General features: G+C 36.9%; 1 protein-coding gene and 1 long non-coding RNA gene across 2 annotated transcripts; both read left to right on the top strand.

The window, feature by feature from the left end:
* Positions 1 to 1530: 1530 nt before the first annotated feature.
* On the top strand, positions 1531 to 3683 carry LOC127857259 (uncharacterized). The gene is made up of 3 exons (XM_052393676.1): positions 1531 to 2367; positions 3004 to 3227; positions 3672 to 3683. Exons 1-3 carry the CDS (start codon positions 2010 to 2012, stop codon positions 3681 to 3683), a joined length of 594 nt encoding a protein of 197 aa, XP_052249636.1. The 5' UTR covers positions 1531 to 2009.
* Positions 3684 to 6014: 2331 nt separating this feature from the next.
* LOC127858820 (uncharacterized) lies at positions 6015 to 15388 on the top strand. The gene is made up of 3 exons (XR_008039072.1): positions 6015 to 6102; positions 14490 to 14631; positions 15268 to 15388. It is a non-coding gene; the product is annotated as an uncharacterized LOC127858820 (long non-coding RNA).
* Positions 15389 to 17997: the final 2609 nt, after the last annotated feature.

Raw genomic sequence — 17997 nt, 5'->3', positions numbered from 1 at the left:
GTAAGCTATGTAAATATTGTCGTTGTTTTTAGGGTCTGTTAGTTATAAATCAAGCGTGGGTAACCATTGCTAATGAGTTAATTTCCGACCTGGTCATAATATACTTGATTTCTTAAACCATTTTAAATTATGCGCGTTAGTGCATCTTATCGCAGTGTCATTGTTTTACGTAAATATATTTATATATCTATAAACGGTTACTAGATTTACCGAAAGCGCGGGTACAAATTAATGCTCGTGTAAACACGTTCATAAAAATATAAATTGCATCAAGATTATGACTTTGTTGAAATTATGATCTGTTTACGTCGTATTTGCTCAATCAGCATTTAGTAGTATAAGTCTTATAATCTAAGTAATTTACGTCATCAACAATGCCACCAAAACCGTTTATGCGATTCTAATTAAGAGCGCAGTATTTAGCAGATTTGAATAGAAACCAACACTCGTTAAGTCATGTAACGCGCTAAAGAAAGTATATAATGGCCATTGAAGAAACATGCCTAATTTGTGAAATTTCTGAAGTCGCGAATTCTTCAGAATTGTGAAAATGAGTCGCGAACTTGCAATATTTGCGAAAAAACGTGAGTTTTCCAAATTGTGATTTTTTAAAGATTAAATGTAGTAAATAGTTAGTATTCAATAATTTCATTTTTTTTACACTTCATTTATTCGGAAATTTAAACATCGCATGCCATTAAACTGAAATAATGACCATATGATTATATCTTCAATATACTTAGTATAAGAATAATTTTGTGTGAACGCATCTCCTTGCAATTTCAATTGATTTTCTTTCAACTCATGGACATTATTCAGGGCGACATGCAGTTGTGCGTAATTGCGGAAAGTTATGTACTGTCTATTATTTAGAAAGTTATGGCCATTGGAATATCTGATTCTATTAACCCCAATTGTTCCTGAATCTGAATACCTAATTCCCCCATACAAAGGTTAATATTTATGTGTAAATTGTTATTCATGATAACAATTCACTGTCTCAGTAAAACGGCTATTACCGTCAAACACAGTATTTATACAGTATTCCGTATATGAAAAAGTGTTCATTTTATAAAGCATGTATGTTTCCTTGGTTAAGAAAAAAAAATATTCATATGTTGAATAAGGTTGAGCATTTTGATCGAGGCAATGTAAATAAAAACACGCTTGTATGTGTTAGTGTTATTCTATTATATCATTAAAACACCCTTGTAAATGTTTGGTCATATCTTCTGACCACATCTAGAATATCAGAACCATACTACGGAATTTCAATAACATCTTTTGCAAAAATTGATTGTGTATATTTGTAAGTATTATACTGAATAATACAAATAAATCCGTATCAACTCGCGTTCAACTGTGTTTCTGTTTTTGAAGTTTTTAATATGCATTGTTTATTCGTACACAGTACGGTGTGCCATACCTGTAATAGTGAGAATTGAGCCATGAATACATTGTATCCTAAATGAATACACAAGATCCTTATCAGTGAATTCATTATATGATTTTCTCCAGAAATGAGATACACAGTAAATTCGCTGCCGCCTAATACACAACTCATAGTGAAACATTTGTAATTGAAAAATAAATGACCGCACACTATAGAATCGTCATTATAATTATCATGTTTCTTGATATTACTTGTTTTATCACAATCGTATATAAAGTAGGACGAGATTATTAATAGCACTATCCGGATTCCGTACTTTAATAATACTTGTTAGGATTTTCAACTAAATTTTCTGAGTCCCCTAAACCGAAATTTTCATAAAGGACCACACTCGTGTCACTTATATGCAACGTTATGAATGCCCTTCGTAACGGTCATTTGGTCACGCTTGGTCAATATTTGTGCCCGCCTGAGCCCCTCCCCTGTGATGACCCCACCAATTTAAGGTAAAACCTAAGAAACTGGTCGTATGCATGCGCGATAAGAATTTTCATCCTTCTTTGTCCCCATCTCACCTGAATCTTATTTTTCTCAATTTCTCTTGTATGAACGGAACATGAATATATTGTTTTTTCTTCACATCAAATCCCGTTCATTGTACATTAAACCATATTTACAGGTTGTTGTTTTCGTCGTCGGTGCAAATGACATCGGCACAAAGACCCCGGTTCGAGTTTTTGAGGACATCGTGGCACTCTGTGAAGGGGTACACAACGCTACACCAAGCGCGACTATCCTTATATCCGAACTACTCCCAAGGGCACGGAACCGCTTCAATGGCAACGGTTATCGACAAGACTTCCTAGAACACTGGAACTACGATGCTGGCGTTGTCAACAAGCTGCTACGCGAGTTTGCCAGCAAGGTGCCGTGGGTTCGTGTCATTGAACATCCGGAATTCCACACCATGTTCGGTAAACAAACTTACGTTTTACTGTATCTTCTTATACTATTTGAACCCGTAATATCGATCCACACGTTTAACTATCGTTAATGCTTTTGGATATTTGAGTTTGATAGTACTATTCTTTCGCCCGCAAGTAACTTCAATTTTCCCTGAATATGTAATATGAAAAGACGCAACAATTGGCTAATGTTTTACGCTCTCTTAAAGTTTGTTAACTATTGGCCTACTTACATCAAGCTTCCGTGCGGCAGAGTTTGAGAGGTCGCATATAGAACGGGAGGTTATGGGTTCGAATACCGCCAATATCAGGATGTTTTGACATTCAAAAACTATTTTGCTAACACACATTGGAAAAATATAGATGTTGACATTGGTGATCAATCTTGTGGCACTGTTATTATATATTATGTATTCAACATAACTATGGTGGTATCATGGAATATCGACCTCGACTTAAATGTCCATCATCTTTAATTATGGCGAACAACGCAAATTCGTAACACATGGATGTTTCGTAAACAATGCGAAATTTTAAATTTTGAAGAAAAACTTAACTGCTATTCTTATTATTGTTTATCTATACATTTCTCTAAAAACAATAGTTGTTCATTTTTTTAACAATCTTAGCTTGGTCTCATTGCAGGAGCCAATGTCTATCTCCTCAGCAGAGATGGTCTGCATCTGACCATAGATGGTACGAACACGGTTGCAAGCAACATAGAAACAGCCGTCACGTCTCTAACGAAACCAACTAGACCGACTTACCCAGGGCCTGATACTCAGTCCAGCCGTCCCGCGCCTACACATACAACACCGACATACGAATATGGACCCCGGCGTTACAGTGATGTTCTATCAGGTCAGGGCGTAACATCACATGGTGGTAGTAGGGATGGTGGTGGTAGAAGGGGGTGGTGGTAGTGGTGGTGGTGGCGGTGGTGGTGGTAGTAGGGGTGGTGGTAGTGGTGGTGGTGGCGGTGGTGGTGGTAGGGGTGGCGGTGGTGTTGATGGTGGTGGTATTGGTAATAGGGGTGGTGGTGTTGATGGTGGTAGGGGTGGTGGTGGTGGTGGTGGTGGTGGTGGTAGTGTTGGTGGTAGAAGGGGGTGGTTGTGGTAGTGTTGGGGGGGTGGTAGTAAGGGTGTTGGTGGTTGTGGTGATGGTAGGGGTGGTGGTGGTGGTAGTAGTAGGGGTGGTAGTGTTGAGGGTGGTGGTAGTAAGTGTGGTGGGGGTGGTGGTGGTGATGGTAGGGGTGGTGGTGGTGGTGGCGGTGATGGTGTTAGGGTTGGTGATGGTGGTGGTGTTGGTAATAGGGCTGGTGGTAGCAGGGGTGGTATTGGTGGTGGTGTTGGTGGTGGTAGGGGTGGTGGTGGCGGTGGTGGTAGTGTAGTTCTTTACGGCATTTGCGTGTGTAAAAAAACCCGTTAAAACAGGCCGACTTTGTCCGCGATTTACAGGCCGACTACGACCCTGCCATAAAATATTTTGATATGGTAAGAATCTGTAGAGGATCTTCTTTACAACGGTACCATTATAATTAATATCGGACGAATAATAATGAAGTTATAACCATTTATATCGGTTCCGGGTTTTCTTCTCGGCATTTGCGTGTGTAAAAAAAACCGTTAAAACAGGCCGACTTTGTCCGCGATTTACAGGCCGACTACGACCCTGCCATAAAATATTTTGATATGGTAAGAATCTGTAGAGGATCTTCTTTACAACGGTACCATTATAATTAATATCGGACGAATAATAATGAAGTTATAACCATTTATATCGGTTCCGGGTTTTCTTCTCGGCATTTGCGTGTGTAAAAAAAAACGTTAAAACAGGCCGACTTTGTCCGCGATTTGCAGGCCGACTACGACCCTGCCATAAAATATTTTGATATGGTTAGAATCTGTAGAGGATCTTCTTTACAACGGTACCATTATAATTAATATCGGACGAATAATAATGAAGTTATAACCATTTATATCGGTTCCGGGTTTTCTTTTCGGCATTTGCGTGTGTAAAAAAACCCGTTAAAACAGGCCGACTTTGTCCGCGATTTACAGGCCGACTACGACCCTGCCATAAAATATTTTGATATGGTAAGAATCTGTAGAGGATCTTCTTTACAACGGTACCATTATAATTAATATCGGACGAATAATAATGAAGTTATAACCATTTATATCGGTTCCGGGTTTTCTTCTCGGCATTTGCGTGTGTAAAAAAAACCGTTAAAACAGGCCGACTTTGTCCGCGATTTACAGGCCGACTACGACCCTGCCATAAAATATTTTGATATGGTAAGAATCTGTAGAGGATCTTCTTTACAACGGTACCATTATAATTAATATCGGACGAATAATAATGAAGTTATAACCATTTATATCGGTTCCGGGTTTTCTTCTCGGCATTTGCGTGTGTAAAAAAAAACGTTAAAACAGGCCGACTTTGTCCGCGATTTGCAGGCCGACTACGACCCTGCCATAAAATATTTTGATATGGTTAGAATCTGTAGAGGATCTTCTTTACAACGGTACCATTATAATTAATATCGGACGAATAATAATGAAGTTATAACCATTTATATCGGTTCCGGGTTTTCTTCTCGGCATTTGCGTGTGTAAAAAAAAACGTTAAAACAGGCCGACTTTGTCCGCGATTTGCAGGCCGACTACGACCCTGCCATAAAATATTTTGATATGGTTAGAATCTGTAGAGGATCTTCTTTACAACGGTACCATTATAATTAATATCGGACGAATAATAATGAAGTTATAACCATTTATATCGGTTCCGGGTTTTCTTTTCGGCATTTGCGTGTGTAAAAAAACCCGTTAAAACAGGCCGACTTTGTCCGCGATTTACAGGCCGACTACGACCCTGCCATAAAATATTTTGATATGGTTAGAATCTGTAGAGGATCTTCTTTACAACGGTACCATTATAATTAATATCGGACGAATAATAATGAAGTTATAACCATTTATATCGGTTCCGGGTTTTCTTCTCGGCATTTGCGTGTGTAAAAAAAAACGTTAAAACAGGCCGACTTTGTCCGCGATTTGCAGGCCGACTACGACCCTGCCATAAAATATTTTGATATGGTTAGAATCTGTAGAGGATCTTCTTTACAACGGTACCATTATAATTAATATCGGACGAATAATAATGAAGTTATAACCATTTATATCGGTTCCGGGTTTTCTTTTCGGCATTTGCGTGTGTAAAAAAAAACGTTAAAACAGGCCGACTTTGTCCGCGATTTACAGGCCGACTACGACCCTGCCATAAAATATTTTGATATGGTTAGCATCTGTAGAGGATCTTCTTTACAACGGTACAATTATAATTAATATCGGACGAATAATAATGAAGTTATAACCATTTATATCGGTTCCGGGTTTTCTTTTCGGCATTTGCGTGTGTAAAAAAAACGTTAAAACAGGCCGACTTTGTCCGCGATTTACAGGCCGACTACGACCCTGCCATAAAATATTTTGATATGGTTAGAATCTGTAGATGATCTTCTTTACAACGGTACCATTATAATTAATATCGGACGAATAATAATGAAGTTATAACCATTTATATCGGTTCCGGGTTTTACCATAAAGATTTCCGGATAGTTCCGGGTTTTATACCTGCCCCAAAACTGATGACGTTATACACATTTGTCTGTCAGTTTGCCAATCTGTTTACAAAATAATATAAATTTCTGTGAATTGTGAATTAATTGATACTTTAAAGGTATGCCAAATGATGACATCTAAAGTGCTGCATGTTTTTCATGTTCAAACATTTGTGTGTGATTTGCGTCGGTTGATAGTTGTCTCTTTGGTCGATATTTAATCGAATCTTAGGCTAAGTCACTTTTACTAAAAGTTTTAGTCAGATTTTACTATATGATTCCCAATCGAATCTTAAGCAAAGTCACCAATAAGCATGATAGGCAATGGTGGCAATTTGACTATGAATTCAAGTGTTGAAGTGGTAACATTTAATGCTTGCACCATTAGCACCAGCGGCAGCATTAGCAGTTCAAGTTTGATAAAGAGAATCCTTGAAACCTAGGCTAACTGTAAATGTTTAGTTTTAACAATGCATTTGTGATGGCCATTGTAACTGACTAACTTGAGCTTGTCAATTCATTGTCCAAGGTTTTTTAGGCTAGCGGGTAGAACATTTTACTTTAAATGATATATAAATCATGGCATTACAGATACAATTTAAATTTTACTAACACGTGCCCAGCCAATTTAGACTGTACCCGAGTTTTATACCTGCCTAAAATTCAATACGTAAAATAAGTAATAAGTAACCAATCGTGCGTGTCGTAATTACAGGTAAAGATAAAACCTAAATCTTCCCATATCAAATAGTCGGTGTACTGCGCACTTTATGTATCTATGTCTATATGTTAAAGAATCGAATTGAATTTAGTAGGGTTGGTATCGTAATTGAATCAAAGCATTTAAAACTGGTTTTCGATGCATCAGATTGAATCGTTGCTCCTCTTGTTCTTACGATTGTCGGAACAAATTGTGTCACATCAGAACACCGGTACATACAACCCAAAAGCAGGACTGTCCCGCCAAGATTGGGACTTCTGGCATGTATGCAGTTGTCAGTAATACTTTAATAAGCAGGACCGGTACCATCCCAGGGCTTACTCTGCCATTTGCCAAATTAGCCAATGGCTACAAATTGACTTATTTGGCTAAAGAAAATTCTATTTGGCTACAACTTTTTCTTTATTAAAACCTTTAAGTAGCCTAAATTATTTAAAAAAATGCCATTCTAGCAAGGCTAATTTGGCTAAAGAAATTTTTGAGCCAGGGAAGCCCTGCAACCCATGCGAATCTGTCGGACCTTGTGTCTGACACAAAAAGCTCCAAAATCTAATTTGATTCAACATGAACACGAAACTATGAATATGTTCAAAAAAATACGGACTGGTTTATGTTTCTTTGTTTCTTTTACTTCAATAGATTATTTAACTTTAAAATGAAACGTGTTTACCAACTAGTCGAACTGGCTATCTTTGCTGGTGCCGTAACAAGTTCCAAGCGTTATTCTCAGAACCAGTAAAATATTGCACCTTCTTGTGTCAGGACGTAGGCGACACAACACATTTTCAAGTGGTTGAAATCGAATTTTAATGGTTTCAAAGAATTACGAAATTCTCAGATGAAAAAAATTACAGCTCCCGCTCAGAAAATTCATAGTGACTTATGTCTTGATATAAAGCGAATGTTAATACGAAATAAACACTTACCACTTTCATACTGTTATGGCTGGAAAGATAGCATGCAGTAAAAAATTTAACAAAACCTATCCCTGGAGTGAAGGGTGATTGGCGAGGTATCAACTCCCAACATTTTTTTACTCATTACATGTCAAATGACATAATCAAATGGTTTGGTCTTTGAAACAAGAGTGACTGAACAATGCCATTAGCTTTTTGTCAGTCATTGTATAATATGACTTAAATCATACATGCCAGACGTCCTTATCTCGGCGGGACAGTCCCGCTTTTGGGCCCTTTGTCCTGGCGTACGGTCCCGATATGAGACGATTTGTCCCGAACTTCGTAAAAAACGATTTAAGGTCTATAGGTTCCCAATATAATTCGCTATTCAAGCTCTGTTTCGCTAACACTTACCACCGCTAATCCCTTTATTGCCCCCGATTAACAATGCGATTCTACTTCTCGTGTGTACCAGTGTTGTTTTTGACACTTTATCAGCGATTTATCGGCTAATTATTGATTTTTTCAGGCATTCACACACAGTGGTCTTCAAGATAGTGGTCGCTTATTGCTATCGATAGTTGTATTGTAATGAAATAAATGTTGAAAATGTGTTTGTTTTTGTCTTTGTTTGAAACGGTTTACAAAACAGTACTATACTGACTACAGTAAAGGTGGAATGATAGATCGTTTTAGGTGTCCTGCTTTTTGGTCAAATGTCCCGACAATTTTTATGGAATGTCCCGCTTTGGACCTAAAAAATTCTGGCATGTATGCTTAAATGGTTGACTATAATGTTATCTTATTTTGCACAACCAGTGGGTTTTTTTTCACCATTTTGGGAATGGATCTAGGTCCCTTTGGATTTGGAAAATTTGCAGTGTTTTGACTAAAATTGGGAAATTAGTTTGTTGTTGATTATCTAAAAAATGCTTTACTATTGAGAAAACTAGTGTTTTCAGTATTATATTTACTAAGGTTGAACTTATATGGATGGGAGTTGAACATAATTAAAATCTAAAAAACAGAATAAAAATTATTATTATAGTAATAAACTATTTAATATTATTATTCATAAATGTCACTGACAAATAATTAAACTGAATTCTTCTTAATCAAATACTGTACTTCTGAGAGCTTCTCTTTATTTATTCTATTGAGAGCAAGTTAAACATTCAATTAAACACTTGTTTTTGTGTGTGTGTTTTTTTATGCGCCCGGATGGAATGATCAGGGGTATATTGTTTTTGGCCTGTCTGTCTGTCAGTTATTCATTCATTCATTTATTCATTCATTGTGTGTGTCCCAAAACTTTAACCTTGGTCATAACTTTTGAAATATTAAAGATAGCATTTTGAGTGGTGAAAGGTCAGGGTCATCCTTCAAGGTCAAAGGTCAAATATATGGCTTCTTAGCGGCGCAATAGGGGGCATTGTGTTTCTGACTAACTCATCTCTTGTTAATTAATGTTACGTAATTGTATTGTAAACCCTGTGCTGATGTTGACAGTTGCGGTAATTTCACAATGACCTTTGTTTATGCACTGCGTACGTACATATTAATCCAATAAGACCAGAACCAAAACGCACATGGTTGTCTTGATTCCCTTCGCGGAATGTACTCGTATAGTGATGACGTTGAGTGTATTTCACTTTGAGGAGACAGCAAAAATCTTTGGATACTTTCGGTATCAACAAATGCAACCAATACAAAAGCATTTTACATTATTGGAGTCTTCATTAATAATTCGGTAAATTCTAACTTTTGCCTTGAAACTTTTCTGAAAATAGCTTATGAAATATAAGAATCATTTTGGGATTTCCAAATTATCATCGGAAATAGGCAAGGACCGACGGTATTTCTTAAAGACTGATATAAATATAACACCCCTTTGAGGTTGAAACAACATAATGTCAATGGTTATGTAAACAGTGGTGTAAGGCCTCCCCTAAAAAAAATATATTTAATATTTAGACATCTGAAGAGGTCTTGTCAGCATTACAAAAACTGTTTGCAAAGCTTCTTTAGCTAGCAGAATTCAAGTGCCATTAAAATAGAAATATATCAAAACTTTTTATGGGTAAAGTTTACTTTTTATATTTATTTAATGTTCTTAAATCGTATTCCCATTACCTTTAAGTCTTAATAACAACCCACAAGAATTTCCTGCAAGTTAACACATGTATCGTTAGTCCACAGACACATTTTGTGTCGGTGTTCATGTTTGGTACTCTTACGTAAGGCCAGTAGGAGATATGTTTTCACAACACGATTTGTCAGTGTTATTTGGTCTAACTATGTATATCTTTGTCTGCCCATGCCATTAGCCTGTCAGTATAATTTGTTTTAATGTTATTTGGGCCTGTCAGTGTTGTTTGTGCTAACAATATCTTGGCCTGTAACAGTCATTTTGTTCTTAAGAAATCTCATCTTGTCAGTGTTATTTGTTCTAATGATCTCTTGGTCTGTCAGTGTCATTTGTTCTATTGATATCTCAGCCTGTCAGTGTCATTTGTTTTTATAATATCTAAGCCCATCATTGTCATTTGTTCTAATGATATCTAAGCCCGGCATTGTCATTCATTCTTATGGTATCATAGTCAGTCATTGTCATTTGTTCTTATGATATCTCAGCCTGTCAGAGTCATTTGTTCTAATAATATATAAGCCTATCATTGTTACGGTATTTGTTCATATCATATCAAGGCATGTCAATTTCATTTGTTCTAATGATATCTTGGCCTGTCAGTGTCATTTGTTTAAACGATATTTCGGCCCATCAGTGCTATTGTTTTAATGATATCTGGGTCTGTCAATGCCATTGTTTTGTGATGTCTTGGCTTGTCAGTGTCATTTGTTCTAATGATATCTTGCCCGTCTTTGTCATTTGTTGTAATGATATCTTGGCCCCTCAGTGTCATTTTTTCAAATGATATCTTGGCCTTTAAGTTTGTTTTTTATGCCCCCCTTCGAAGAAGAGGGGGTATATTGTTTTGAACATGTCCGTCGGTCGGTCCGTCCACCAGATGGTTTCCGGATGATAACTCAAGAATGCTTACCCCTAGGATCATTAAACTTCAAAGGAACATTGATCATGACTAGCAGATGACCCCTATTGATTGTCAGGTCAAAGGTCAAGGTCACAGTGACTCGAAACAGTAAAATGGTTTCCGAATGATAACTCAAGAATGCTTACGCCTAGGATCATGAAACTTCATAGGTTCATTGATAATGACTGGCAGATAACCCCTATTGATTTTCAGGTCACTAGGTCAAAGGTCAAGGTCACAGTGACTCGAAATAGTAAAATGGTTTTCGGATGATAACTCAAGAATGCTTGCGGCTAGGATCATGAAACGTCATAGGTACATTGATCATGACTGGCAGATGACCCCTATTAATTTTCAGGTCAGTAGGTCAAAAGTCAAGTTCACAGTGACTCGAAACAGCAAAATGGTTTCCTGATGATAACTCAAGAATTATTAGGCCTAGGATCATGAAACTTCATAGGTACCTTGATCATGACTGGCAGATGACCCCTATTGATTTTCAGGTCACTAGGACAAAGGTCAAGGTCACATTGACACAACGTATTCACACAAGGCTGCCACTACAACTGACAGCTCATATGGGGGGCATGCATGTTTTACAAACAGCCCTTGTTTATATCTTGGCATGTCAGTTTCATTAATTTTGTTCTAATGATTTGTTATGCTGCGTTTACACTATGTTCCCAGCGACCACAGCAATCACGTTTCGGGCCAACGTGAAGGAAACGGGATGAACGTGAGGCAACATAGGGGAACGGTATAGCAAAATGTGACACAACAAGGTTGCCAAGGTTGCCGTGCCAAAATTTTAAACTATAAAAAAAATTGCGACTGCAGCCACGGGGGAAATGAGAAACGTGATAGAACTTTGTAAACGCAACCAAACTTGACAGTACAAAGCAGGCCGTAACAGAACCCGAAAAGGGTCTGTACTTTGACGGGAATCCTATTCATTCTTCGACATGTTAAGTTTCTATCAAGTTTTGTTACGTTTTGTCAAGATTACCACGGTAAGCTAGGATAATTGACAGCCATTTCACTATGTGTTTATTCCGACCCGTTATGGTGTATTGCGTTTTGCAGGCAGGTGCGTTACGGCCAGTTGAGTTGTTGTACAGTCTGACATGATTCGCGCGGTCTGAATATGAGTATATAAAAGCTGTGCTATTCAGGAAAATTTCAGTTTGAACACTCGATCAGTATAATGCCACCAAGAAAGCGCTGAACAAAGGCTCCCCGCGCTGCAAAGGACGCTCAAGCTGAGGAGCAGCCTGAAAGTCCATGCCTACCACCGCAAGATCAAGAAGAGCCCACTGCTCCTGTTGATCCGCCCCTTACAAATGAGGAAGAAGACGCAGAAGGAGGTGCATGTGCTAGGAAGAGAACAACCCCTAGGGTCATAACAAATTTTACTGAAGAAAAATACTTCAGGAACCATATAACAAATTGCTGCCTTACTGCACCGAAACCCATAGGAGAGTGACGAGTAATTGTCCCCTGTAGCCAAATGCCTCAGAGTCAGTGCCAGTTTCAATCCAGGTGTAAGGGCAGAGAGAATCTTCGTATCTTGTCTTGAGATGAATTGAGATATCCTTTAAAGCATCTTGTCGAATAGTTCTGGGGGCATCTTAAGATAATTCTGAAAGGTGTTGATATCTGCGTTGTGGAGTTCCCTTGTTAGAAATGCATCAAAGTGCCCTTGCTGCTGACTTCTAGCTTCCCATAGCCATGGACAAACCCACAGGGACCTTGGCCTCCTTCTTCGTCTTTTCCCGGACGTTTGTGATTTTTTCAGCTCTTTACAACGCAAAGATTTTATTTATGCTGCAAATAAGCAGGCAAACACAAAATTATTCTCGTCGTTAACATCCATGTCACTGGAATTATTTTGTTATAATAAATACTGTTGCATGAGAGTTTTCTTCTATACCGAGAGCACAATCGTGCCCGAAACCTCTCGGATGTCCATGTTTGATCCGCACAGTACCTTGACAGAAAGTGACAAATGAATGACAAACATGTACAACGTACAGACCTGCATGACAAACGCAAACAACATTCAGAAACTTAACAGAACGCATCTTACCTTGAAGCAAAATTTATACATCTAGGGCAGAGAGTGGATGAAAACTTAGCGCACCCTCGAAGGGCCACGTTTTGCATCGACGGCACGTCACGGGTACCTTGATAAACCGTGAGGAAACTTAGCACAACCTAGCAAACCTTGGATTAAAGGTCAAAAATTGCAACAATCACACAGCGTGATATGTTTCGGACAAACGGGACTGCTGTGGCTGCCAGGAACATAATGTAAACGCAGCATTAGCCAGTCTTTGTAATTTGTTCTAGTGTTATCTTAGCCTGTCATTGTCATTTGTTCTAATGATATCTTGGCCTGTAAGTGTCATTTGTTCTAATGATATCATAGCCTGTCAGCGTAATTTGTTCCAATGATGTCTTGGCCTGTCAGTGTCATTTTTTCTAATGATGTCTTAGCTTGTCAGTGTAATTTGTTCCAATGATATCTTGGCCTGTTAATCTCATTTGTTCTAATGATATCTTAGCCTGTCAGTGTAATTTGTTCTAATGATATCTTAGCCTGTAATTGTCATTTTTTCTAATGATATCTTAGCCCGTCATTGTCATTTGTTCTAATGATATATTGACCAGTCATTTTCATATGTTCTAAATATATATTGGCCTGTCAGTGTCATTTGTTCCAATGATATCTTGGCCTGTCAGGTTCATTTGTTGTAATGATATCTCAGTATGTCAGTGTCATTTGTTTTTACAATATCTCAGCCGAGTTTGAAGATGGTTCCAGTTCATTGAAAACATGTCTGCCAAGGGGCCAACAAATTTCCATAGATTAGACCATTTGAAGCTCTAGAAGTCACATTTTAAAATTTGCTTGTAAAATTGAAAACTGTGTTCTTTTGATATCATTGCTGAGTTGGAAAATGATTTTGGATGCATTCAGATCATGGCTTCTAAGGACGTTATCTTTATTGATATTTTGCTCATGCTATGATTCCTCGTTTTTCAAGGTGAACAATTGCTTTAGAAAAAATTCACTTATCTGGTTCTAAAAGTTCTAGTTTTAATACACGGTGAAGAGTCTGTGTAAATTCTTTAAAGGGGTTTCAATATTATCTTCTCGTGAGGTGATACGAAAATCATCTTTCGGTAAATATTTATAGACAGATTATTTGCTACTAAAAAACGAGTAATTGCAATTTGCCTTCATAAAAAAGCACAATCTGAGGTCTATAGAAATCATTAAATCGTTAAACAAACATGGTCAATAATATCTGAAATGTACATGAGTAAACTAAAGCTTTCAGTAATCTGATAGGAAATTATCATACAATAGAAGTATGAGCAATGCAATCATTTCATATTGGACATGCCCATGTACATGTATCATCTGTGCCATATGTAATTATTCTCAAGCTGTTGACAACTGTTTCCAGTGCAATATGCTTGTATCTTCAGCAGTGTTGACATTACCAGTACATCAATTGTGCTTGTCAGCAGGAACCCCTGTATTTACATTTATTGATAAATGAGTGCCTCAATATGATAAACAGGATATTGTTTCCTGTTTAGCAGTATGAAAACAAAAGATGTTATTAATAATTATCTTCATCTAAAATAGTACTTACCGGTAACCATACTGCAACTTTACAAGGTATTGTTATTTCATAGGTATGTAAGAAAAATGTATTTGTTAAATACAAGGCCATTGTTTGTATATAACTTAAGGCTCAATTGCCTTGGAATTGAAACATTGAAAGCAATACAATGTCATAACTTTGTGTTCATTTATTTTCCAGGATTCAGAAACCATGCAACCATCACTCTTCTAGAATTCGTGACTGTAAATAAGACAGGCTACAAGACAGTTGAGATCACATTTGAAAATTGCACATCTACATGTATCTGGATTCTGCATTAACAAACCATTGCATGCAGTCAGTGAGTGAATTTCAATTATCACACTGCATGCAGACCTATTGTTAAGCCTGTATTTAGACAATTGATCACATTTGTAAAATGCTGTCATTGGATAAGAGGGAAATATAATACATGACATCTTTTACTACCAATTTCAGTTCTTGATGTTTAATAACTATGACTGGAACAAGACTATGGGTCGATTGATGTAAAAGTATCATAACATGTACCCAGTCTTCTTAATTACTTAGATTATGTATTTCACCAACTGGACACTAGATTGTACATGTTTTATTGATTGTCATTGTGATTAACCTTAGAATGTCGAGACTTGTATAGGTGTAAATGTGGTTTTACTATTTGGAAAATATGTTGTGTTGTGTGATTTTCCAGAAATACAGCAAATACAAATGAAAAAGTAAGTCTTGATTTAAATTAACCAGACTACAAACATCCTTGGAGACTTATAAACCAGTCTGAGGACTATTTTTTATTTCTTTCGTTAGCCTGCGTTTTCTTTTATAAAATAGGATGTGCAAGTTAATGTATTATCTTGATTTGGATTTAAATATGTCACAAGAATGGATAGATTTTGTGAAGTTTCTTTTGGATTTTATTAGTCAGTGATAACAAGTGCAGAATTTTCTTTACTCTAAGGAAAGTCACAGGAACTACATCTACAAAATGAAGATTGTGGATTGGTGAATGAGAATGGTTGCCATGACTAGTTTTGTTGTTGCCATGGGGAGACAACTTGGCGTGCTGATATTTTTTGCTAGCTCAGGTGAGTCACATGTTGTATGTTTAAAATAATTTTATGTGTTTTGATATGATTTGATAAATGAGCAGCACTGAAACAATGTTATTGTGTACCTATACTTTCTGTCACCAAGTTAAAATAGGTGTTCAAATGAATCACCTTGGACATCTGACTGTCCATCTGTCTTTAGACATCAATATGACCGAATACTCTTATTCTTTTTCAAAGTACAACATTACACTTTCATGCATTGGTTTTAACCCCTTCCCGGTTACAATCACAGTGAAAATGGCGCTGTGCAAACAGCATAAAACCAGAACAGCCTGCGAGTAACTCGCAGTCTGTTCAGGTTTTATGCTGTTTGCTGCTCATGAGTATCTTAGGGTAAGAAACGAAGACTTCAAAACTTGAATCTAGTAAAAAAGGTCTTTAATTAAATGTAACTTTCTAAGGGACTTCACATGCGTCAAAATAGGTATCTACCAGGTAAAGGGTTAATTAATGATCATATGAAGAGGGGCATGATACTGGCCTTGTGACTATTTGATATTATTTTCGTTATGGTGCAAATGCGAATATTTTAGTATCAATTTTAGGCATTTTATGCCATCCTGAGGAAACAGTTGTAAACAAATTTATGTTAAACAAATGATTCTTTCAAACCTCCTTGTCTCGATTGAGAAATTCAGATTACAAGTCCAAAAAGTGCACAAGTTGTCATGTCAATAAAAGAACTGTATCAAGTCAATGAAAGAACTGTTTTTTCCCTACTGCCCCATGTAAATATTCTATAATTGAATCATGAGATATAGAGTGGCTTGTTTTGAGAAGTATATATATATATATAACTTTAATGCACTTTAATGTATTTTATAGCAAGAAAAGTTTACATAAATTCAATATCCTGCGCATAATTAAAGAAAACAATATGAGTGCATATAATGTGGGAAATTACAATAAAGTCATTACAAATTTTCAAATGGTAAAACCAGTGAAGTGTGAGGCATAAATGCAAGTACAAGTACATCTTTATTTAACATGCACCAAAAAAGCAAGCTGCATTGTTTAACAGCCATATAAGAAAGATATTTGATGCATAGACTAGAAACAAGGTTTTCATTTGTTGTATGTTTATTTTGTATGGGTCATTTGCAATGTTTACCTATAAATTGCCCAGGGAAACGCTGGATTCATGTAGACAGACTATTTATGGGAGGGTCTGGTGCAAAACTAGTGTATTTGATAAAGAAATGTGATGCAGGTAATGCTTTAATTATGAAGCAACTATTTACCTGTGATTGTGATGATATCAGAGCAAGAGCTAAAGTGGAATATATCTGGGAGCTGCTCTATGCTCCAGGTCAACCTAAAAAGGGTGACAATCTTTAAGTTAAAAACTTAAAAAAGTTGAAACTTGTTTATTTTAGCTTGTTTGTACATACAGCCTTAGGCTTATTAAGATACTCTCAAGTTTGTTCCATGGGTAAAACCAGTGCCAGCGGTACTTGGTGTCTTATGAGAAAACCTTGAGAACATTCCCATATTGTGTATTAAATTCGCGACCCCCAGATTATTATGAAGAGACCACATCCACTACTCCTTCACACCCAATGTTGTAGGTGTATATAGTTCTGTGATTATTCGCTGGCAAATGAAAAGATTTAGAATTATTAAAAACAGTAATTAAATGTGTTAAGACTACACAAGTCCTTGGAATTAGGAAATTATTAGGAAATGTCTAGTGTTGTCTAGCTTTACAACATGCACAGTTTTAGTAGATTCCTTTACCTTTTGTGATCATATACAGGCATTTCCCCAGGATTTTTGGCCAGCCAAGGCAGCACAGAAAAGGGTTGGTGAGGATGGGTGGGGGTCATTAATTTTCACATGTACATTTTTTTATAATTGCTACATGTTCTAGATAAAAATCTTAACTACTTTAGAGCTATTAAAAAACATTATTGTTAATTATGTACTTATTTACTCAAATTATTCATTAGGGTCATATATTACAATATTAAATAACATTCAGAAAGACTTGATCGGAAAAACAAGTGCCGCGTCGAAATTGATTTTGAAGTTCAGGCACAGCGAGACCGCTGTGCATAGAACTGCCTGCAAAAAAGCCTGATATATCTTCCCTAGATTATAATTTGAGTGATAATCTTCTAATCATTGCTTATTCTGAGGTACATGTATGTTTAAAGAAAATATTGAAAAAGTGTATAAAGACGTTAAGCTGCTCAAAATAATTTAATCATAAGCATGATACTTGATATTATTTGACACATCATGTATGGTATTTCTGGTTTTTAGCTCGGCTATTTTCGGAGAAAATCCGAGGTATTGTCATAGCCAGCTCGTCGTGACGTAAGCCATCCGCCGGCGTCGTGCAAAAACCTTTACATTGGCTCTAAAATCAAAGTGCTTCCACCGACAACTTTGAATCTTCATATGTAGATGCACCTTGATGAGTTCTACATGCCACACCCATTTTTGGGTCACTAGGTCAAAGGTCAAGGTCACTGTGACCTCCCAAAAAAATAATTCTGACAAGCTTTCATTTATTCAAAACTGCAAACGCAGCCGAGCGTTGGCACCTGTTATGCGGTGCTCTTGTCTAATCT

Source organism: Dreissena polymorpha, chromosome 14 (genome assembly GCF_020536995.1).
Source record: "Dreissena polymorpha isolate Duluth1 chromosome 14, UMN_Dpol_1.0, whole genome shotgun sequence".
Taxonomy (NCBI): domain Eukaryota; kingdom Metazoa; phylum Mollusca; class Bivalvia; order Myida; family Dreissenidae; genus Dreissena; species Dreissena polymorpha.
Note: the sequence above shows the minus strand (reverse complement) of the source record. Positions and strands in the feature narration are given on the sequence as shown.

What these genes read in the sequence shown, in the direction of transcription:
- LOC127857259 (XM_052393676.1), top strand. Translation starts at nt 2,010, where the DNA reads ATGAATATATTGTTTTTTCTTCACATCAAATCCCGTTCATTGTACATT. An exon ending in GGAATTCCACACCATGTTCG is followed by an intron (nt 2,368 to 3,003) that starts GTAAACAAACTT and finishes GTCTCATTGCAG; the next exon opens with GAGCCAATGTCTATCTCCTC.